Source organism: Calidris pugnax, unplaced genomic scaffold (assembly GCF_001431845.1).
Source record: "Calidris pugnax isolate Ruff unplaced genomic scaffold, ASM143184v1 scaffold111, whole genome shotgun sequence".
Lineage (NCBI taxonomy): Eukaryota > Metazoa > Chordata > Aves > Charadriiformes > Scolopacidae > Calidris > Calidris pugnax.
Window position 1 is genome coordinate 1,883,573 of NW_015090872.1, and position 24,693 is coordinate 1,908,265.

At 37.1% G+C, this 24,693-nt stretch overlaps 1 protein-coding gene across 1 annotated transcript in view; it reads right to left on the minus strand.

Moving 5' to 3' along the window:
- The window catches only part of RSRC1 (arginine/serine-rich coiled-coil 1), a 187,837-nt gene that overhangs the window by 153,450 nt on the left and 9,694 nt on the right, over nucleotides 1–24,693 (minus strand). The window contains exons 2-3 of the mRNA XM_014945888.1: nucleotides 17,106–17,300; nucleotides 14,325–14,450 (exon numbers count right to left, since the gene is read on the minus strand). Coding sequence (XP_014801374.1) covers nucleotides 14,325–14,450; nucleotides 17,106–17,293 — 314 coding nt within the window. The 5' untranslated portion in view covers nucleotides 17,294–17,300. The remainder of the gene's footprint in view (nucleotides 1–14,324; nucleotides 14,451–17,105; nucleotides 17,301–24,693) is intronic.

Consider the following 24,693-nt stretch of genomic DNA (forward strand, 5'->3'; position numbering starts at 1 on the left):
TAGATCACTGTTTTTCTTCTCAGTGAAGGCTGAGCCTTGTAACAGCTTTCCTTTCTTTGTATTCACGTGTATCCTACCTCATTTTGCTTTACCAGATTTTCCACAAGTAAATTTAACAGTAGACTGGAATAATTAAAAAGAGGACCCTTATATAAACAGATAATAATTTAAACTGAAGGCTTGCTTGAAATTCACCTACATTTCCCATTTCTCAGACATATTTCTTCCTTGCTCTCTCCAGTGGTTGTTGTCTGCCTCTCCATTGGAAAATAACATACAAAGTAATGTTACAAACAAAAACATACACATTTTCAGTTTATTCACATTTTTGAGGAACGGTCAGTTTAAAAGAGCAAAAGATTGTTCTATCACACTCAGAACAGAGCAAAAGAAGCAGTGGGCAATAATACCATTTAGCCATTTTCAACTCATTTTCAGAGGGGAAAGCCCAAACAAACCAGGAGTTATTTAGCATTCCCCAATTCAGACCTTAAGGAAAGCAAAATGATATTGATTCCTTGGCAACAAGTCTATCCCTGACTGTACAGCTCGGTCTTAGGGGGTCTCCAGCCAAGACAAAGCCAAGGGAGATGAGGTATCAGTGACGCAGGACACAGACTGGCAGAGCCCACAGTGCCCCTTTCAGAAGGCAGAGCTGCAAAGGGACATGGCATTTGCCTACATTAATCTCACTATTCTAACTTGTGGAAGGAACACAACCAATTTGCTCAGCATATGGATTTATTTTTTTTTTAATTTACTGTTTCTGTTTAGCCATTTACTTGAAACAATATGAAATTTTCTCTTCTCTAGTTTAGTAGAGTCAGGTCCAGATATATTTGGAAGCTCTCAGCAGAAAGGGAACAGCTCTACCTAAAATGAAACCACGTTGTTTATTAAGATTTTTATAATGTCTATTTTATTTTAAAATATGCTAAAAAAGATTTATAAAAGCTTGAAAAATGATCCTTTCCACACACATTTTCTTGGTTCTGTAGTCCTCAGCCGCCATAACAGTAAAACCTTTAATTATACACCATGTTTTTGTTATAAGATATAGCATCCCTACTGTAACTGTTAAAATAAAGTGCATGAAAGAGTTCAGAGAAGATGAATTACTTTCAGCTAGAAAAAACTGCATTTTGTTAGTCAAAAATGAGATGCAACATACATGTCAATAAAAACAGGTCAGTCGTGTTTTGTGTTTTCTTTCAACATACAGAAAAAAGTGATCTAGACCATATTTGCTGTCAATTTCACAGGGCAGAAGACTATTTACCAGTGCCCCAGTGTTAGGCAGTCTGTGGAGAAATAGCACAACATCAATACAGAGTTGCAAATTCAAGTTACACTCGAAAAGATGATTGCTTTAAGACAGAGAAAAGTCCAGAGGAATGGGAAGCACTGGCCAAAGCTGCGCATTGTTTCAAGGGTTGGTGAAGGTCCCCGAGCACAGCACACTAACAGAGCCCAGGGGAACACAAGCTGATCCCTAAAGTAGAGCAGAAAGGACCTCCTGCCTTCAGGGAGGAGGACATTCCGTACAGGGAGACTTCACCAAGCCAGGCTGGTGACAGGGTCCACTCAGAACCCCAAATCCAACACAAACCTTCCAAAGCAAACCCCTAAAGTAGAGCAGAAAGGACCTCCTGCCTTCAGGGAGGAGGACATTCCGTACAGGGAGACTTCACCAAGCCAGGCTGGTGACAGGGTCCACTCAGAACCCCAAATCCAACACAAACCAGATGTTGAAATCTGGCAATTACATAAACGTATGTTTAAAGATCTCACTGTGACCACTTTTATACCTAACATGATAGCTATACTTACACAATTCCCATTGCACTGCTATATTACATCAGAGAAGAATACACTCTTCAGTAGCTACAATTTTTACTAACTCCAGAATCTCCAGAACAACCAATCAGAAAGTTCAAAGGCAGATTAAAACTGTTGCTCCATTCTACAATGCATTTCCTAGCAATAGTCTTGATAACCTACGGAGCAGCATTTCCGTTATGACATATTTGATGGGACTTCACAAAATAAAATTCCTAGTGAGTACGAATAAGAAAGGCTATTTGTATTTCATATAGTTGTTCTGTCTTGAATATCTGTTTACAAAAAGTCATCTCTTCTCTAGATTACCATTATAAAAGTCTCAAAATTAAAACAATTTAATTTCTTTTTAAAGAATTCTGCAGCTTTCCCTAAGGAAAACTCTCAAAATTGAAACAATTTTTTAAAATTTTAAAAGAATTCTGCAGCTTTCCTTAAGGATTACTTTATATTTTAGTTTATGCTACCACAATTGACTTGCTTTAACCCCTTCTCTGTTATTTGAACCATTATTTCATGGATAAATGACACTTTTGGTGTTTTTTTTTATTAATAACTATTTTTAATCAATCTTAGACTTTAACCATAATCTGAACAATTTTTTAAACTTATGTTTTAACGTTAAATTACTAGAACCACATTTTTTTTGTAGCAAAAATGGCAAAGCTGACCTTTATTTTATTAGCCTACAATTTGCTCACCAGTGTTTTCTTAAGCTATATGAATGGCTTATGTAGGCTGACAACATCCCACAGATGGTTATGATTATGTTCAACAGGACAACGCACTCATTGAAAACTTTCACAGACGCTTACCTAATGGGATGTCACATTAAATCTGACATAGTAAGATAAAATAACTACATACTAATTATAACATCTCAAAAAGGTCATTTTCAAATGATATTCGCCACATTTCTAATGTAATTATTGACAGAACCAGTGCACTAACATTCATGTAAGAATGAGTTTTTAAACAAGTGCGATTATTACGTAGCTTTCTTCTGCCAGAAGATGTCCTTGAATATACGTAGCTGTCAACATCTTGGAAATAGATGCCCCTAACTACAAAACTCTGGTAAACGTCAGAATTCGATTTGACTACTACTCGCTTCCTCTCTTAATGCTTAATGACTAATTCCTCCGAGATACCCTTAAAAGCCCTAAAATGTTGTCCTTGGGTAGAAACTTTCACTCAGCAATCAATCGGGAGCAAATTAGATGATTGTGTTGAAATGTACTGCACTGTTTAAGCTAACAAATGAATGAAGAAAGGTAGTATATCGGAACATATGCCACTACACTGAAGTTGCTAAAAGGGTCTGTTGGAAGAATATTTGGTTTCCAGTGAAGCTAATATGCTATAAGAAGGGACAGTGATGAAAGAATACCAAGTCATATGGAAATCCAAATATAGTGACAGACACAATTATTTTACTAATTGCTAATGAATACAGTCAAGTGGCTTCAAAAAGCAAAACTTTGCTTGGACTACTTCAGGTTTTGACCTCTGCATGAGCAAATGCATTTCAAACTGAAGCCCACCAAAATTGATTAACGGCGCCAGCCAAGGCCAGTGTGTAGTTGAAGCTTTTTTTCCATCTATCACATGGCCCCAAGGATAGTTAAATGAACCTTAAAATGGCTACAAACAGCTCAATGACTACACAGACTCCTGCCAATTAGAAATAATTAGGCAGTCATTTTGGTGGTAAGTCTTTTTAAGTGCATACATAATGATGCAATGATGCTTATTAGCGATCTCATATGAGCTATGCTCAAACAGCCTGGAATAATTATGCAACTATCACAAAGCCTTGCACATCTCTGTACTTCACCTTAATGCATTTAAAAATCCACTTCATTACCTCCAGTAATTAATCCTCCATTAATTGCAGGAAAAGCCCAGTTTACCGTGCTTCGTTTCTAATTATCTTATAAATAGTTATGGTTCTAATTAATGTGTTCATTAAGCTGAATATCTTTCTCAAAGCCATGCTCAGAGCAAAGGTTCCGCTTTTGAGAGAAAAAGCCTAACTAGCCATAAGGTGAGGCCATTTTGGTTGTATTTGCTTTTATTTTAGTATATTCAACCTCCTAATTGGCATTTAAAATCTAATTTGGAAGAACTTCAAGAAGACTATATAGTAGAAAAATAGGAAAAGGATTTTTATTTTTTTTTACCCATTCTCCAATCAAGAAGCTTAGAGCTTTAACAGGAAAACTTTTAGCATATCTTTTTGATATAGACTGGTAACAGATTTTCAGTGCTATGCCACAGATTAATTTAAATTCTATTACAGTTTAGCTTACCCCTGCATGTTTCCATATAAGAGAAGCAAAAACTATAGAAGAAAAATAGATATCTAACAGTATATGCATAATTTAAAAACAACATGCTATTGCCCTTGCATTCATTTCTAGGATATTAATCAGCAGTACAGAATTACAAAAATATTGAAATCAGTTATTCAAGCTGAGCGTAATATAACTCTTTCAAGTCAATAGGAGTTTTTCAGTTTGCCTTACTAGGAGTTGATACAATCCTACGAAAACCGCAACTGAAGCATATTTTAAAATAATATTTATGGACAAGGAAATTCCATATTGAAAGCATATGTGTCACAGTATTTTGGATATATGCATGTATGAATTTGCAGAAAACTTAAGAGATTCAAAATAAAAAAAATTCTACAAGAGTACATCCAAAATATTTAATTTACAGTTAATAAGAAAGTATGGATATTATTTTCCACCTTCTCCTAGATTTCAATTTTTTTTTAAGTAGACATTCTATTTAAATACAACTCTCTACAGTTACACTATGCAAAAGTTTTCACATTTTTCTTTATGCAATTGCATATTTAACCAAATATTTTGCTCAGCTAATTACGTAAACACTATTTTGACAGTAAAGTGACAAAGGTTCTACATATGCCTGAAATTATCAATTTTTATTTTTTTTTTTAAACAATCTTCCTATAACATCACACCCGAGTTAAATCTGGAATCACTGACGTCAAGTGCAGCTTTGCCATCAACTCCGTCACGGCCAAAGTTTTATACCAATAAACCTATATTAGAACCAGATGAAGCATCATCATCTATATAATCTTGCTCTTGTGTTTCAGGGAGACACGATGCCTTGCCTTACAAACTGGCACCTCTCCCTGTTTCCAGTACCTTACTCCAGCTTTCAAATTGCCTCTCACCTGATCTCAACTTGAACTACCCAGGCTTGACCCTATTTTTCCCAACCAAAATTCTCCAAATGCGGGCATCTCACCCTGTTGTCTTGCTCCTCACTAGAAGAGCACAACAGAGAGCTCGCAGACAAATCAGGGGCACTGAACCACCTTGAAGCACAGAGGTGGGAGGTGAAGAACAGGCACTAAAGGGTGAAGGGACAGTCAGGAAAGCATCACAGTATCACAATTTTCATCAGCTTAACCTGGCATGAACTCATTCCCAGAGCACACTTTGGTCATAAGATCAACAAAAACTGGCAGTTGCCTATCTGGATCTTGAATTAAAATTACAATTGATTTACATGGGAAAATATTTGTTTGCACAAAGGTACCAAAAATGCTGTATGCAGCAGCTACTGTCCTCCTCATGAAGCCATCAATGCCCTGCTACCAAGCAATGGCTTCAGCTGAAATCTTGGATAAAAGCAGTGATCAAAGAATTCCAGGGCATGTATGCTGATTTATACAGAAAAGTGATCACCTCTAAAAAAACAAAACCTCTCTAAAACAAACGGCAGCAACTACCATCTCTGCCACTAAGATGGATTTGGAATGGCACACAGCACAGCTAGGAGCAAAGAACCATAATACCTTGAGAAAAATAGCTAAGAAAGACAGTGGTCCCCAGGTCCTGGCTCCCATGAAGTTCCAGACTACCTTCCAGCCACAGAGGCAAGGCATTACTGATTAACAACATCTTATCTCTCTGGTAATTAATTTCTCCCAGGACCTGATATATTTCTAGCAACATATTTAACCTCCAGTTTGAAAAATCCATAGCACCAGGCACAGCACACTTCAAATGTTGCTGACCTCTGATCCAAAGTGGTTGGTTATAGGAACGGTCTTGTTATAGCCGCCTCTCATGCAACTTAAATAAAATAACACAAGAGTAATATAAAAAGATAATTGAGAAGGACTACGGTAACCAACCTATTAATACATAAACATGGCAAGGAATCTGTGGAAGAAACACTAGTCCGTCATTAAAACTGTTGTGAACAGGGAAGCTGAATTAGGGTTGTACATGTAATCTTAGCTCTGGCACGTACAACTTCAGCGACGCTGACTTAGGTACATTCAACAAAATTGAGGTTGAATTTTTGAAACACACAGGGTTGACAGCCACTTGTATTCTATTGTTACAGGGTAACTATTACTCTTGCCAGAATTTTTATATTCTGATAAGTCCCACAGAAAATAAAAACATCTTTTCAGGAGAAATACATGTATTTTGCCTGTATCTTTTTAAACTAGATACTGTTACTATCATGTGTTATTAGAATTAGAAGGACTGAAAGACGGAAATAAAGTAAACAGTAAAATGTTTCAACTGAGTTCTCCAATTCTTAGTTTCATATTTTGATAATCACATTCTAGAAACCAATGCTGGAAACAGTAGCAATTCATATAGCAAATAATGACAGTCTTATATTACCAATGCATCTTTAAGACATCTGCTATACGTTGGTTTGCATAGCTGCCTCTAGAAACATGATCTCTGCAGCAAAAAATAATAGATTCTATTTCATGGCCAGAGCTTTGGTAGCAGAAAAGAGGATTTAAAAGAAAGTAAAAATACATAGTAGTTTAGAATGTAGACATATTGAAATCAAAAAGCCAGTTCTCCACTAAGGGGAATCATATTATTATTCTTGTCTTCCTGAGTACCTTTTTTTTCCCAAAGAGAAAACTGAAGCATTAAAAAAAAAAAAAAACAAAAAAAAAACCACAAAAAAAAAACCAGCCCCAAAACCCACCAACCGGCAAATAGACCCTTTCCCAAAGGGAGATATAAAAGGTTTTAGAAAAATAAGAAGCTATACTTAAAACACATTCTGTGTACATAACACCTGGACTGCTTTAGGAAAAAAAGTTTACATGTAATTAGACTCAATACTTAGCTCTAAATGAGCAGCACTTATGCATTCATATCTTTTTAAGGCTTTTTTTTTCATATACCAATGAAGGGCATCAAAGCAACTGTCACTAGCAGCTATCTGGCCTTATTGATAACTTAAGAGCCCTTGGCATTGCCTTATGAAGTTTAATTTCCCAAAGTGGTCAATTAGATCTCGGTAATGTGCTCATTGGTGGGTTATTGCTCTAGGATATCTTCAGAGCTACTGCTTCGCCCCTGTATTTTTTCCAGTACACTCATGTAGACAAACTGTTAAGTTCCTTTTGAAAAAAGTCAGCTATTACAGCAAAAAAAATATTTTTAGAGACTACTGGTGATACAACCTCTAATGTAACAAGATCTTAAATAAAAACTGCAGGTTTTGATTCCATGTGGGAAAAGGAAGAAATAGGATCCGATGTTACCATTCACATAAAAACTAAAGATCACATGAGCAAACTTGGTAATCTGAATTTCACCAGTTCTTCCCTGCCCCAAGCCTTTATTTGAAGTTTAATTAAAGAAATACTATAATGTCTTAAGGAAATATACATTCTAGTGGACCAAAGACTCCAACAGTAAGAAGAGAGACAAAGATGTAATATTTACACTGATTCCTTACATAATTATGTGGGTCTGTACACCTAGTTCCATGCAGTGTGCTAATTTGTATAGCAAGGACAGAAGAAAAAAATGTCCCAGGCAGCAGATCAGAATTTTTAAAGAATAGTAACTCCAGTAGCTACTACCAGCCAGAAGTAGTAATGAAACATTTCAGAAGAAATATTCTGACTAAATAGCATTGCTTGATTTCTTATAGAACTTCTATCTCCTTCTCTTTGGAAAATTCTTAGATCCATTTCCAAAGGAGGTATTTCCAAAGCAGTCTTATGGATTAAGACAGCTTTTCAACACTGACAACGTGTGCCCAACCCTGTTCCTTAAAATTGTGATTTCTTGTTTCTTGCAGCAGATACACAGAAAAAGCCACGGTTGTACCCTCTCCCTTCCCTCGTAGCTGTCTCACTGCTCTGAGTCAATACTGCTATTGTTACTCAAACTTCCTTCCTAATTCCTTCCCTCTCCTTCCCATCAAACAATGCAACTCATATTGTCTATGTCAGTAGGGATGGTCAATTCAGAAAACCTTCACTTTCTTCCCTAAGCCTTTTCTTTGCCCCAGAACAGCCAGCATCACCTAAGTTAACACTTATTCCCATAGGCAAGACTTGTACTCAACTGAACTCAACTTCAGCTGTAATCCATACATCTCCATCACATTTAAGCTTAGTCTTCCTTCACAACATTCTTAACAAAAAAAAAAAAAAAAAAAAAAAAAATGTTCTAAGTCCACACAACTGCACTTAATCATCTTTGCCCACTACTTCAGCCATTCCATTGGTTTGGGTTGGGGTTTTGGGGTGGGTTTATTTGTTTGATTTTTTTGTTGTTGGTTTGGTTTTTTTTTTTAATTAATCTCTTCTCTGCCTCCTCCTGCTCCTCCATAAACTAACTCTTGGTCTAATTCGCAAGGCCCCTCACAATTTTGCTCTTTGTTTATCTGCCATTATTTCTTCTACTACACATTGCTGACTTCAATATCTACCTCAAAATGCACATTCCTTTCATCTTCCTCTCTCCTAAGAGCCTTTATTTTCTTTTCAGGCCGATGCCGTTCTAGAAAATTCTTCCTGAAGTTAGTCATAATAAAAACTCTATGCTGTAATCTATTAGAAGGCATCCATTAGCGTGTGCTAACCAGAACAAACAGATACAGGCTGCAACTAAAAGGAAGGCTTGAACACAAACTAGCATAGATTATGTTTTGATCCAACACTTTTTATGAGCTGTAAGATCTGATAGGCCAGGGTTTTAATTTGGAAAGACCCTAACACATTGATACTACTGCACTACAGTAATATGACGCATGGAAAAAAGAGGTACTAACTGAAGACAGACCCATTCCTATTCACAGTTGTAAGTAATGCAAAGACAAAAGCATTCAATGATAATATTGCTTATATCTTTGGAAAGTCTTACAAACAACACTTCACTGTGCAATATCAATGCTACTAAAATATTTGCTAGCAATGGGTTGGATTTATTGTTAAGAAAACACTAAAAAAGGAAATTCTCAAAGACAAAAAAAACAACAACAAACCTTCACACAAAAGATGACTGGCTCTTGCCAGTATTAAAAACTGAAACCTGCAAAAAGCTTAAGATCTTCCCTCTATAGTGGCACACTATAAAGAACACAGGTAAACAACTGATACATAGCAAGGATTTACAGCTTGCCCCAGCCATGAATAAGTGTCTGAATGAAGCTGTGATCTTTTTGAGCACACCTCAATCCAAGAATCTCTAACTTCAGGGTGCACATTGTCTAGTATTGTATTTCTGTTTGAAGCAGCAGTGTTGAAAATGCATCTAGAAAGCGGCAGTGAGGAATTCTTTTCCTGTAATTCCATCACCTTGTGTCATAAACCAGGCAATGCAAATTGCACTATCTTTAGAGATCACTAAATCTGTGAACCTGACTATTCAATATGTATACCAACACAGCACTATTTTAAAGAAATTAGTGGGGTTTTGCTATTATTTATTTAATGAGTCTTTTCACATTGCACTTCTCCGCATGACTAGAGGACCCTGCTTTTAAATATTAAAAACTCTTAAGTGCTAAACACAAAGAATTCTGGCAAGCTATGAGGGTCAAACACAAGTTAATTCTAGCTTACATTGCTAGGATAATGGCAACTTCAGTCAACAAGCTGCTTTTGCATACCAAAACCCAAGTCTATTCCAAAGCGACTCATAAGAAGTGGGTCGCCCTGCCACCAGACTGCAATACGATGGGCACATTTCAATATTAAATCAATTAGATTGGAACAACTGTTAGGAAATTAGATGTAATCGTGTACACACACACACTGGAAAAAAAAAAAAAAACCAAAACCAAAATACCTAACACACTGATCAAACATTTCTTTCACTGACAGTTCAAAGGCATCAATTCTACAAACAGGATTACTTTACACACGATATTTTCTCTTCTAAGATATGTAGAGATGTACTAGCTGTTATTGTGTCAATCTACGTTGAACCATGTTAAAGATATTTCAAGACAGCAGTTTTCAGTTTAAAGTAAAGGGAAAAGCCAAAAACACTTGAGAGACAATAAACATAAACTTGCATATTTAAACGCAATTATAGTGAAATAATGTATAATCACTGAACTGGATGAAATCAGGGAATAAAGGTTAACATACTTCGATTAATTCTATTTAAAGCTACATGAATTAAAATATTTGAGTTACAAGTTCTGATGTAAAGTAAGTATTTTCATATATGATTGACTTACAGAACAATTGCAGTGAAAACTCTAAAAATATTAGCAAGACTCTATCCACATAGAAATTATATGAAATCTGAGTTTCTCCACTCCACAGAAGCATAATATTCTAATAAGAACTATCCTAATCTTCACCCAGCAATAATTTCAAGATGATATTATTATTCTCATTTCCTTGAATAATATCCATACTCCAGGGCCATTTTCCTTCTCATATTCAATATCATGCATGCTTGTATCAAGATTCCTTTCTTCATATCCTGTCACAGTATCAATCACTGCCTCCTGTCCACTCAATCCACTTTTGATTTATCAGCCGCCGTCTTTCTGGACTCCATAACTCGACCCAAACCATTTTAGCAAGACATTGACAAATAGCACCCAGTATCACATCAACCTGTTCCACTTAGTAAACTAAGAAACAGTAACTGTGACATCTCTGCATAAGTATTCCATTCTATTCCCCAGACTGATGTATATTAATGAGGAGATGGTATTTGAAATGCTTCTTCCACATCAGCATCTAATATGATCAAATTAGGAAATGGGATGATTTATTAAATTTCGTAGGGCTGAAATATTTCTTTATATCACTATATGTGTGGTTTCAGAAAGTGAGCTGTTGCTTTCAATTTTTCTACTGAGGATGTGCCTGCATTTCACAGACGAATTATTGTCTTTAAAAAGATTGCAAGAAGGCGAAATGTTATTAAGCAAATGCTCAGTAAAACAAACTAAATCGGTTTTAAAATTCCTAATTTAATGTAAATCTTGGTTGTTTTGCTGAAATTCAGTTTGTGATCTTATTAAGTCATATTTGCATTGTACTATCTTGCTGTAGGACAGCTTTAAATTTATAGCATTACTAGGAAGCCCCACTTTTTTGACTCTAAAAATGCATCGAAAATAAAATAGTTATTATATGCACAAGTTTTCTTCTAAAACAAAGAACAACAACAAAAAAAATCTTAGGTTTTAAGCAATACCTACTCAAAATATTTTTAAAACATCATTGTAGAAATCTAACTTTTCAAATTAAAACTTGACATTTCAGTATTTTACACAGTTGGAACACTCAAAAAAACCTATGCTAGAGAAGTTATTAAAGAAATTACATTACAGCCACATATACTTTTACCAACATTTTCACTACCTAGAAGACCAAATTATTTTCATTTTATGGAGGACTGTGGGGAGAAAAGACATTATAGGATACAGAATTTGCAACATCTGCATGACTTATATCAAAACCAAATCCAATGATTTAAAGATACCATGTAATGGATCGTAACTTCCAGTATGAAACTTGTTTTCTAGTGTCAGTTCCACTCCAATTGGGAAAATAATAAAAAAATAATAATAAAAAAAAAATCACAGTTGCTCAAGTCCAAATGGTGGTACACTGAAGGTACAACAGTAACGTGAAAAAAACAAGTCATGTAGAGAAGATCTTCACTTTATTGCTCTATCTCATATATTGTGGCTTTTCAGGTAGGTCAGTAGATTTTACTCCCTGCCACCAGCAATTCAGAACTTGGAGATCAAGAATACTTTAGTGGGTAACACATTCTTTACTACCCTAACACAAGGTGCCTGCCTGAGTTACTTCTGATCATTTTATTAGCGAAGTGCTTTCTTCAGTACTTACCTTTAAAAGTCAAATGAAAATAAGCTGCCCCACTTCAAGCAAAAAAATTAATGAATTACAAATGCCAAATTCTTGTGAAAATCCCACTTTAGTGCTACAAATACAAACATTTAACAAATATTGTCTTTCTGCATTTAACAGCTTTAAATGGATTTTTTTCTTCTCTGACTGCTTTTTAAATTAAGTTCAACTTCTGGTCTCCAGAACCTCCAACAGCAAGGGTTTCCACAGCTTAATTATGCAATATATAAGAACCATCTCCTTTTGTTTGACGAGGATCTGCCACCAGCCTACTTCAGTCACTTCACGCCTGCCCCAGGTCTCACATTGGAGGAGACAGGAAACACTCATTCCCTAATCATCTTTTCGTGCCATTCATTTTTAGATTTTTTTTTTAATACCCCTCCATCACATTCCTTCTTTCCCCCACAATCTTTTTGCAGCCTGAGGAGTCATAACGTACCCAGTCCTCTTAGGAAAGCTGTTCATACCTTCGATCAAGCGCACGAGACAGATTTTGAGATAGCAAAGAAAGCAACTATTTAGCATTGCTGTGACTGCCTCAACGCCAACACACAGGGAAAACACAGGCCTCTCGTAGCAGCTTTCTGCAACCTATTTAACTCTTCCCCAGAAATAAGATTAATCCATGGCTTCTCAGTGTAACATTACAGCAGAGAGCAGACTTCGCAAAAAAAATTACAATAAAGGATTCGATGTGTCCTGTTGGTTTTAGTTTTATGCTTTTAGCAATTTAGTTTTATGCTTTTAAGATGCCAAAAGACTCTTCTGCGAGTATTTAGGATGTTATTTATAAATATTTTCCCTGAAGAGCCATGTCTGTGAATAGTAATATCACTTAAAGTGACCTGCTGGTAATACCTGCATAGCTATAGTACTGAAAACCTACTGTATTTTATACATAAAATATTTTATATACAATATATCCTAGCACAAAATGAAATAAACAGTAGTCATGTCTGTGAAGGTTTTAGGTGCATTATTTCCATATATTGCAGTAACAATTAACATCATTAAACCCCTTGGAAAAGATGACCATTAGACTATGTCTAATGAGATCTGCAATTTGTAGTTATTACAATAAAACCTAGATCTATAAATCAGGTTATCATATTTCCTAATGCTGAGTAACCAACGTACTGAAAAACACCTTACTCTTTTGACATTTCATTGTTTTAAAGCTGATTTTGTTAGCAAAACTGGATATTTACAGGAATATTTCTACACACAGCACAGTAGCTTATCCGGGGTGTACAGCTCAGACAGTAAGGATACTCAGAGAGAGATCAGACAGTTTAAATAACCAAATCACTACTACAAAGGCACTGTAGCAATAAGTGTCCAGGCAACTACTATAATGAACAGCTGTGAATAAGTCATGAGAGAATACAAATAAGAGAAAGCGAAACGTTCACATCTTCCAACAACAATTTTTCAACTTTTAGGGGCAACAGCTCTACTGATTTGGTATATGAAAAGACTATGTTTTACTAAATTCTTACTGCAGGTACACAAAATCACCTGGCTGAAGAACTGTAAACACACACCAAAAAAGCTTCGATCTTCCTCGTACGTTCAATAATTAATTTAGATTCAATAGAAGATGCTAACAGTAATTCTGATATCCAGGGAAAAACTTTATTTCAACTTTTTAATTGAAAAATACACATACACAAAAACTGAGCTGCTTTTAATTACAAAAGTATGAAGCAGATTTTATAATACAACTTGTAACATCTGATTAAGATTTAAATATTTAAATTACATTTATTACTGAAGACATTCATTTGTCACAAAACAATTCATGAAAGATTTCATTATTATGAAAATCATTAAGAAATCACCATTAAAAAAAACTTGCATAACTAAATACTCATCTCTTTCCAAGAAAAACACAGATGAGAAAAATAAGTTTAGTCTGATCTTCAGGGGGCCATGGGAGTTATGGAAATCGGTTATCAAAAAAATCAACAACAAGCTTTCAGATTATTACAGTTGAACCAAAGTGACTTTATTAATGCTATTTGCACTTGGTCAAATGCAAAATATCTAACTTATCTTCAAAGCCAACTGGTCCACCAGTGTAATTTAAGGATCTAGAACCTTTTGAGGCACAGCATAGAGATTCCAAATTAGGAAGAGCAAAAGCACAGCATAGAGATTCCAAATTAGGAAGAGTTTCAATTGATGTGTAGTTTAGATGATCACTTGCAACCATAATTTCTAGTATATTCCAAACTCAGTAATTATATGAAGATCTTAAATTGTTTTTACAGTAGAAATAATAATTATTTTCCCTAGAAAAGACTCTTACCTTCTTGTTCTACTTTTTGATCTTGATCTTTGAGACCTGTAGGATTTGCCTCTGCCCCGTGATCGGCTACGACTGCGTTTTCTTCTAGAACCATATGAAGAGCTACTGCTCGATCTGTGTCTGCGTCTAAAACAAAACCATGCTATTAGCATGCTACTGCTTCTAAAAACAAACAAACAAACAAACAACCCACCCAAGCAGGAACAAAAAATTTAACAGTTTAATTAAGAGACATACAGACCTGCGGGTTTTGTATTACAACATATCGTAGAAGCCTCAAATACTACAATTACATTCTAATAAGTAATTCACACACACCTGGGCAATGCCTGTCTTAAAGAGCTTACATTCCAAAATATACATCTGAAAACAGAAAAAGGGTAGAAGGAGAAACAGAAGTTAAATGATTTGCCCCAAATTATGCAATACCTCAAGGACAAAGCCAGGAACACAACCCAGCTGTCCACAGTTTTTAGTCCCATGACCAGCTCATTGGAACTCACTGCCAAATCTAAGATTATTGTTCTTTGGTTGAAGAAACATTTAGACCTACATTCTCAGCAGGATTTACACCTAAATACACCATATGGGATAAGGATTACAACTCCAGTGCTAAAAATGAAATTCATAAAATGTTAACTTCTGCATTGCCACTCTATACAATTATTTCCAGCCACAGTATGTATGAACATGAAATGTAAAAATGTATTTCAAATTATGTAAACCTAAAAATATTTTCTGTATCTTTCTCTATATAAACTCACAACATGCAATCTTTGTTCTGCTCTGATGTAGACAGATCCTCCCTTTTTTTTTTTAAGTATATTAGCAATCAAATAATCAGTATTAATTTATTCCGTTTGAGTTCAGTCAGGAGCCAGAATGGTACTTCCCTTCCCCTTAGCCTCCCCATTTCATTTATTCAAAAAACAAATTCTTATACACATAGGAGAAAAGTGAAAGAATGCATAGTAAATACATAAATTAAACCCACTAATCCAAAAACTGGTGGGAGGGATACCTTCCAAGTCTTAATCTTCTGTAAAATTCCCTCTCCATCTCCCAAACAGCTAACGAAATAACAATTACAATCTTTATGAAAACCTCCATATTTTTGGCCTTTATTATGTTTGATTAATATTAAAACGTAACACCACATAGAAACATTTCTGTAACCCAGGATGCAGTCGATGTGATATGTGCTTATCTAGCACAAGGGAAAAGGTGCTGTATTACCTACAAGCAATGCTGCAGCAGTCCAGACTGGAAAGGATATACATGTAAACTACTAAAGAGCAGGTCTTCATCTGAGAAAGAAAAGCAATGTTCCTGCTAAATGAAGATGAAGAACAGCAATCTGGGAGACTGCTGCTTTTGATTCTTAAGGGTCAGGGATAAATCCAGAAGGACCCCAGCGTGTAATAGTGACTTAACTGCCAGAAGCAAATGCCCTAAACTAAGGGCAAAGCAAAGGTGCCAGCCAGATCCTAACAGCAGACACTTCCGTCTTTTCTGGATTCAATTTAAGTCAACTGGTCTTCGTCCAGACTCTAATCTCCCTTCAAGCTCTGTTTTTATCTGCGAGATAGCCATGCCTGCACTGGACTAAAGAGATTCATAAAGCTGCATGTCATCAGCATATTGTTGGCATCGCAGCCCATGTCATCTCACTGTGTCCCCTAAGGGCTGTATGTAGATGCTAAGCAGAAACAGAAGAAAGGGAGGATGGAAATAAATAAGAAACTCCCCACAACCAGCCAACTTGCCCCTCATTGACACACTCCTCTGCCAGCCAAAGAAAGGTTTTTTTAGGAGCACTTTCTAATATGTACTTGTTGTGTAGGACTCCATAGAGCAGCTTTCCACCTTTGATGTTTCCCTACAATACACTGTTCATCTCAGACAGTTAGAAGAGGCCTTGCTAAGATGCAAAATTACTGAAGAGAAAGTTGGTTCTGTTTTACCTCAAACCAGGACAGGTATATTTACAGTGCAGCTAGACACAAGGAGCATTTTTCAGCTCAATTAACAAATTGACCACTACCTGTTCGACCCCAGGATCACCACGGTCAGACTGAGAAACAACCAGGATGTCTAAAAAGGCCAGGTACTGAAAGGGGCCTCTGATGAAGGAAATATGATGTTAGGTCAAGAAAAATTTAGTAGATTTAGCAACATGATCAGTGTTCTAAACACCTGGTTGACTACTGTATTCTCTACACATAAAAAATAGCTAGAACAATCACTGCAGCAAATTTATAGACCTACTGTAAAACCACCTATGTCTTATATATTGAGAAAGCCCACCTTGTCTGGAAAGACCTGCTTGTTTTATTATAACAGAAAAAAGTACCACAGAATAGTCTCCAACCAGTTGAATAAAACTACTTTTCCAACTGGCATCAATATATGAAGTAGTATATTTCCAAAAGGATATTAGAAATTCATTATTAGAAGGAGGGGAAATGAAAAGTTGGTTTAGTTTGTTGGGTTTTGTTTGTTTTAATAAGGAAATTATCTTTGGATCTGCATATATGCTGGGTTTGCATTCTTGCAGGGGGGAAAGCGTTCTGGGTTTTTTGGTGGTGGTTTTGGGTTTTTTTCTTCAAATGCAAGTGGAAATACTGCCATATCTTCCAAGATTCAGAGTACACTTTGCTTTAAAATTCCAAGCTAGAACTGACTACACATTGGATTCAAACACCTCTGGCTTTGTACCATAATACGAAAGAGATCACTTTGTAAACAACTGCAACAGACAATAAATTACTGTAAATGCACCTTTTCTCATAAGAATGAGAACGAGACTGGAGATCTCGAGACCGCGACCTTGACCTTGATTTCCTTCCAGATTTTTTACGGCTGTATGTTCTGCTGTCTGAGGAACTACTGGAAGATGAACGTCTGCGGTGTTTCTTTTTCCTTCTGCTTCTGTTCTCTTCTTCTGTGTCCGAGGAGCGACGACCCATTTTTAAACTACATAAAAACAAAAAATCTAAACTGTAACAAAGTCTTGTGCCTGCATTAGGTTGTTATAAGTATATATAATGTCTGTGCATATATAAAAAGCCATATGATTATACCTTTTTTAAAAGTTATCGTGCAAGTAGAAAGTTTGGTTTGTATGTGAAAATAAAAAAAAAAAATCGAAATTTAAATATAAGATGTCAACAGATTCATATTGCAACTTACAGTGTCAACAAAGTTGAATTCATTTATTATGGGATTAAATTATTGTTCTAAACTTTCACAAAAGATATTTCACAACCATTTAAACACAAATAAATGTACTGATAACATCATTTACCTATCAGAACATATTTTAACTTATTTTTACATTTTTGCTTTAGATATCTATTTTTCACAAATGTGGGGAGTAATGTAGAAGACACTTTTGATAGTTCACTTTAAGACACTATGCTGCAGTCAGTAGTACAGTATCTTTAATGTTTCACTTAGTTTATGTGAAGATTCATAATACTTATACAATCAACAGAACACAGTCTATTGATTTCAGCTACTGATGTGACCACTTTGTGTGTTTTTAGATTATGCAATTAAATTACTGTATGTTTTTGCCCTACTTGCTATAATTAAAATACGTATTGAGAAAAAATTTTAGAAAGTTATTTTTAAATTAAAGTAGAGTTAGGTTGCTTGTTAGTTTACATCCACTCCATTTTAAATTCCTTTACTCCAAAATCAGACCTACAAATACTAAACTTCAGAGATGTTTCTTGATTGCCAATGTCTTTACTTGGACAAAGTTTACAGACTTTGATATCAGATTTGAAAAAAATGGGTGGTAGGGAAGCCTGCCATTCATTTAATTGTTGCAAAGACTATGATCTTGATTTAGAACTCTTAGGAGATTGGTTTCATTGCTTCAGAATTAAAGAACTGTTATATTTCTTGATTTTTCAGGCTGCAAAAAGCACATAACACTTTAAACCTACTTTTCTGCATCAGAAGTATCAGCCCTGTCCACCCAAGCCTTGAAGACCCCTCTTCACATACACTTCAGTTAATGGCAGTTAATGACACCCCTTCTTCCCAAGAACAAACAGGTATTTCAAGGCTTCCCAGCTACTTCTGCGCTGAGAAAACAGGAACTCAGAATTCTTTAACATATCAACAGCTAGATCACAGATATATTATGCCACAATATCACCTGTCTTTAAACAACATTGAAATATTACAGGTCCTCATATTTTTAGCATAAACAGGTTGAACTTGTTTCATTTTCAGTTTTTGCCCTTCCTCACACCTTTTACCATTGAGGCAGCAGACCCTAATGTCTCTGGTAGAGACTGAAAACAGGCCAAAGAAAAATTCACCATTAAGTATGTTTATGTTTAAATTCACAAAGGGTTTACGTGCAAATATAAGTCTTGATTATGTGAGGCCTTTCAGTCAAAATGCATGATTGAGCAAAAAATCCCCACGTGTTTAGTTGCACAGCCAAAGTCTCTGAAACTTACATTTTCACCCTCAAGTTTCCCCAGACATCTAAAACTGGTTTGCCCACAGTCATACTTGCTGCAGTCCTACACTGATATACCTAAACACCCAACCAGGCACGGGATTTGCTAAGTCAATGCACTGTGACCACGTTTCCCAAGGGAACCTTTCAGGCAGCTGCATTCAAAGTACAATAAATGGACAGATAATGCTGTGTTTGACAGAATTTGAAGATTGTGCCAGAGATGCGAGTTTGCTTGTCAGATTGAGACACACTCCTGAGGCTGGTCCCAAAGACTCTGAGACCCCTGGAGCCAGGGTGAGGAGCTACAACAAGCACAGGTCAAAAGCCAAAGGGACATCCTCCTGGAAAGTGCCAAGTTCCAGACCCACCATCTACTTCAAAGAGAGTTTCCATATTTTACCCAACAATTGTTTAACACCAAATACAAAACAGTCACTTAAGTATCTGGATTTTCTTTGATGATCACTAGAGTTCCCTTACTGCCAAAATCTACTTCCTGCTACGTAAATTCATTCCTATGTAGCCAAGTCTCCATGGACCACGGATGGCTCTTCAGCATGAAACTTGGAGCCATCATCTCCACTCCTGCAGCCAGGAGCACCTACAAATCAGTAGCTACTAAGCTTTGCTGCAGTCAACCCCTCTGTATATGCACTTCACTTCTCAATACCTTGCTTTCAACCCTTTAGAACCGGTCCTTCAGCTAACAACCTAAAGAAAGCACTTTTGAAATATTCAGCTCAAAGCAAAAAATCTACATGCACCTAAACCAGCAGAATTCTAGGAGGATAAACTCCTATGCATGAGAATTTCTTTTTTAAACGAAGTTATTTCTACTGTCTTATTAAAGTTATTCCGCACAGATTTTGAAAGAGACAGAGGCAATACTTTGCAGGCTATTTCATCTCACTTAAGGAACTATGACTTTAATTTACAATTCTGTAGAGGAATGCCAATTTATATCAACAGACCATCTTATGAAGTAATTTTATTTTTTTCCCCTTGTAGTAAAAGATTTACAGAGCTCCGAGGTACTAACAGTTATTGAACAGTAAAATAAAGCTCTTCAAATATATACTGATAGAACAATCTTCAAATGAACATGAACCTGAATCTCAAACTTAAAATAAGTGGAACTGCTCATAAAGATGAAACTACAAGGCACAGATTTTAAGTTAAAAGCTCACAGACCAGAGCTCATGACAGCAAGATTAATGAAAGAGATCGGAGAAACAAAGAGTACAAAAGACATTTCTGCCGAGATATTCGCCACTTGATGTGGATATCATTATGAGCCAGAACATTACACTTCAACATATATATCGTCTGTTGTTTAACTTCCTTTTTTTGCCATCAGCTTTTTTCCCCCATTTGAACATATAACTGGATTAAGCAGCATATAAAACTAGTGAAATGTATTATGTAAATCTCAATTTTGTGTCTTCAGGGCCAAAGAAGAACTACATGCCACGGCCCTTCCCTATCACAGGAAAAACCCTACAGCATTATGTGCACATATTTAAGCCTTAGGAGCTCCAGGAGCACCAGGTTTACTGTGGACAAGCTACAGGACAAAGGCACACAGGTGTCTGATGCCCTGCACGTTCTAGACTTTCCAGTGACAAAGAGGTTACCAGAAGCCAAGTGCTGATCCTGGAACAACTTGCACAGTTGAGTCCTAGTAGCTGCCTCCTTCAGGGATATCTTGAACATACACAGGCAACAAACAAACTTGTCTGACAAGCGCTATGTTTCACTGGAGTCTTTAGACCAGCCCTTCAGCACATGACACATTTCCCTGCAAAGATGTTTTTTTACAAACGTAGCACTTGAGAGCAGTCAATTATCAAGACCTATAACAGGTTAGTTTTCTCCATAACTACTGCCTACTCCCTCCATGCTCCTGAACAGACCTGGGATAAGGGATTGTCAGTATTGATTGATCACACCAGCTGAAGCCTGATGGATGGAAGAGTCATTCTGATGGGTAAGCAGTGGTCCATATACCATTTCCACAAACAGGACCCTGTGACAGCACCTAGAGATTGCAGAGGAGAACTAAGACCACCCAGGGAATCTTAATTAGTAAAATAATGAGGGGGAGAAGAAAAGGCAAACAGAAAAAATTAAAACTCATTACATGGCATCTTATGCTGAATCCCATGGGGTTTTCCTACCTGTCCATTTCCACAAGTAGCATGGAAAAGTCTGTAGATCCACCACAAAGACTCATACCATAGAATTAACAGTGTTCACCCTTATAGCTATGGGGAACACCATTTTAAGGCTCCTTACTCTTATTTCTTAGGCAGAAGCGTTAAGCCATGTGTGTTTGCAATAGGAGATATGCTCCTGCCAACCCCTCTTTATGTGTGGGCACTGTGGAAGATACAGCTCTCAATGCCTGGCAAGACACAGGAGGCTTTTATCCACACTATGGAGCAATACTAGGTGGAGGAGGGAATGGTGTATTAACAAGCACCAACATCAAATGAGTGGTGTCAGATGAACCCGGGACCTGGGTTACATCCCAGACGTTCATGGGGAGACAGTCTTCTGACCATCACATCAGTGAAGCTCATTCTTTTCCATCACCCAGCCCCAACCTTCACCTCTGCATGGTTCCCATCCACTCTTCACATATTCCCTCACACACTTCTGAATTAAGATCTCAAACAGCAAAGGAACTCTGAAGATTCAGAAGATGCTGTCTCAAGACAGGAGGACTCACAGCACCTACATGGTAACTCATTGAAGCCTGAGCTGGAACATAATACCATCAAATTAATCAGCTATTTAAGTATTTTTGAAGGCTCCAGCGGACTTCTATGAACTTCAACGTTATGAGGGGTTGCAATTTGTCTGAAACTGAGCAGCTTTTCAATAGGATAACTGACAGCTGGACCTGGTAAATTTCAAGTCCCTGCTCTGAAGCATCCAAAAGGACAGCTCTCCAAGCCTTTGTTTTAACAGTTAATTTATTAAGTCTTGTTTCTGAAAACTGATGCTGCAACATTTTGGTTGAAACAAAAACAAAGTGCATACTCTCATACGCATGTTTTGCCAAGAGAAACACCAACATTAAAAATTTCAAACCAACTATTTACACTTGGCAAAGTTATAAACAGTGCTACCAAGCTTACCTGCAAACAGCTAAGTAATCTCCACCCCTGCATTTAAAATGTAAGTAAAGCATAGGTGACACAGAAAACAGACTTCTCAAAAAAAACCGCCAAAAAACTATCCAGAGTAAGGCACACTTTAACAGACTTCTCAAAAAAAAACCCCAAAAAACTATCCAGAGTAAGGCACACTTTAAAATGTAGGAAGAAGTACATTCATTGATCTGACCTCGTTCAATCTTGTTTCATAGATTTTATAATTATTTCAAGTGTTAAATATTTTCAAACACTAGTATCAAATTACCATTATATTTACTGTAGATTTTAAGAAAATGATAACATTTGGTTGCTTTCAATTGGAGGCTGTTACACAGTAAACATTTACTGCAGCAGACTATATCTTGAGCACAGCATCCAATTAAATAATGCAATCTTTAGTTACCATAATCAGCCAGAAGTGAAGACAAAATAACCTCCACATTTGTTCAGCATCAAATCCAAACAGTTCATGTTTGTTGGTAACTAAGAAACTTTGATTATTACTGACTTGCAATAATCACTAACCACCTGTGCTGTTTACATGTCATCTCTACAAACAAGGTCCTTTAAGAAATTATAATTGATTAAAAGGGCGTTGATGGAAAATATACTGCAACCATCTCAGCATCCCCTTTTTTCCTGCTGAACTGTGTGAGTCCATCTACAGGAGAGAATCAACAACTCAGGATAAAATGCTCCTCGAGCTTCAGACAAGAAACAAGGCTACCTGAAGCAAAATTTATTCTAAGCCCTCAACAAATACGCTCACTAGCTAATAAGTAGGAGTCAAAGTGTTACTAATGGCAACGCTGCTCCCCAAAAAAGGGAAACCACAAACAACCAGAGGGTGTAAGTTGCTCTCAGACAACTTCTGTGTGTGTAAAGATCAGACACTGCCTTTGTATTTACCTCCACCAAGCTTGTAGTTATGTGGAAACTCTCTCTGCTCTACAGTTCAGAAAAACTGCTCTCAGTAGAGCAAGAGATTTGATTAGAAAACCTAACTGTCGCTATTTGTACAAGGGCAGCAACCTGAATTATTGTTGCTAATTTTACATACTTATCCAGCAGTGCCTCTTTCCCTTCGCCAAGTTTCCAGATCACTGCAGGAGGAACACCTGAATTGCATCTACCAAGATAGCTACTATAACTGGTCACCTCAGAAGAAAGTCTAGAGATCAAAGAACCACAGCAATTCAATCCCTCCCACAGGAACAAGAATCCACAGAGACCAAACATATCAGAACACTGCCGTCTTACTTAAAGGATGTCCTCTTTGATAATTACACCAACAATATTTTTTCAAAATCATTAACTTTGAACTTGAAGAAAGTTTACCACAATTCAAAATCATGAATGTACAATTTATAATAACAGTATTCCTTAACTCAGCTTCAAATCTTTAGATTTCAAAGTTAAATGTGGGAGAAGGTAGACTCAAGGAGACATCACATGCCCACGGTCATCCAGGACATCAACAGCAAAGTAGAGATTTGAACCAAATGCTAGTATGGTGCTCATCTACTATGAGCTGGCCTCCACAAAACCACCTTTTGCTCAATAATTCCTAGTTCTACAAACTGGCCTTCCACTACATAACCACATTTTCCATACTTGAAGGCAATGAGAGCTACAAACATGCCTATTTTAGATTAACTCAAGTAAGTTCATGAACAGAATTAGTTAATCAGCTTTTCTTAAAAGTAATCAACTTGCAAAAGAAGCCTGTAGATAAACTAAGCTGATGTGAACTATATAATACAGCTTTTGGTATTTCTTTTAAATCAAGTTCTGAACACCTTCCTCGCCCACAGCTTATAGGATCACGCTAAGCCACTTAATTTAAGATGTTTAAAATTTGGCTCAGATCATTGGAACAGATAAACTGTTCAAAAACAGTTTAATTCCTGTCTGAAAAAGTAGCACTCAGAAGTGTATCTAGCTAAAATATAAAATGAAAATACCTAAAAATGATTGCTGCCAGAAACAGCACATCGAATAGAGAAAAAACCCAATCGCATACGTTCTGTATCCATGCTTTCACAAACAAGAGCTGTAAAGTACGATTCTACACATATAATCTCCTCTTATCATCTTATGAATCAAAATATAAAGAGGATTCCAAGCACTGTTAGCAGGGACAGTAACATCCATCACGGACACTACGTGCTCACATCAGCTGGGCTCTGCTAGTACATTGCAGGAGGAGAAAGAGACTTGAAAGTGACTAGGAAGAGAACAGTTCCCAGTGTTCCATGTCAATTTCCACCAAGAAATTCAACCACAGTCAGGAGAACCCTAGAATGGTTAGAGTTGGACAGTACCTTAAAGACCATCTAGTTCCAACCCCCCTGCCATGGGCAGGGACACCTCCCACCACACCAGGTTGCTCAAAGCCCCATCCAGCCTGGCCTTGAACCACCCCCAGGGACGGGGCAGCCACAGCTTCTCTGGGCAGAAACGCGCCCCGGGCTCGGCCCCGCTCCCCTCCCGGCTGCTCTGCGCCGCTCTGCCCTGCCCTGCCCCGCACAAGACGCTCCTCCCGGAAGGAGAAACGACCCGAAGCCCGGGGCAGAGGGGAGCCGTCCTGCAGCCCCACCACCGCCCGAGGCGGCCAGGCCGCGGGGGAGCCCCCCAGCGTCGCCATGGCAACAGCGGGCAGGCCCAGCCCGGCCCCACGCCACCTCCCCCAGCCAGGGCCCGCCGCGGCCCTGGGGAGCGG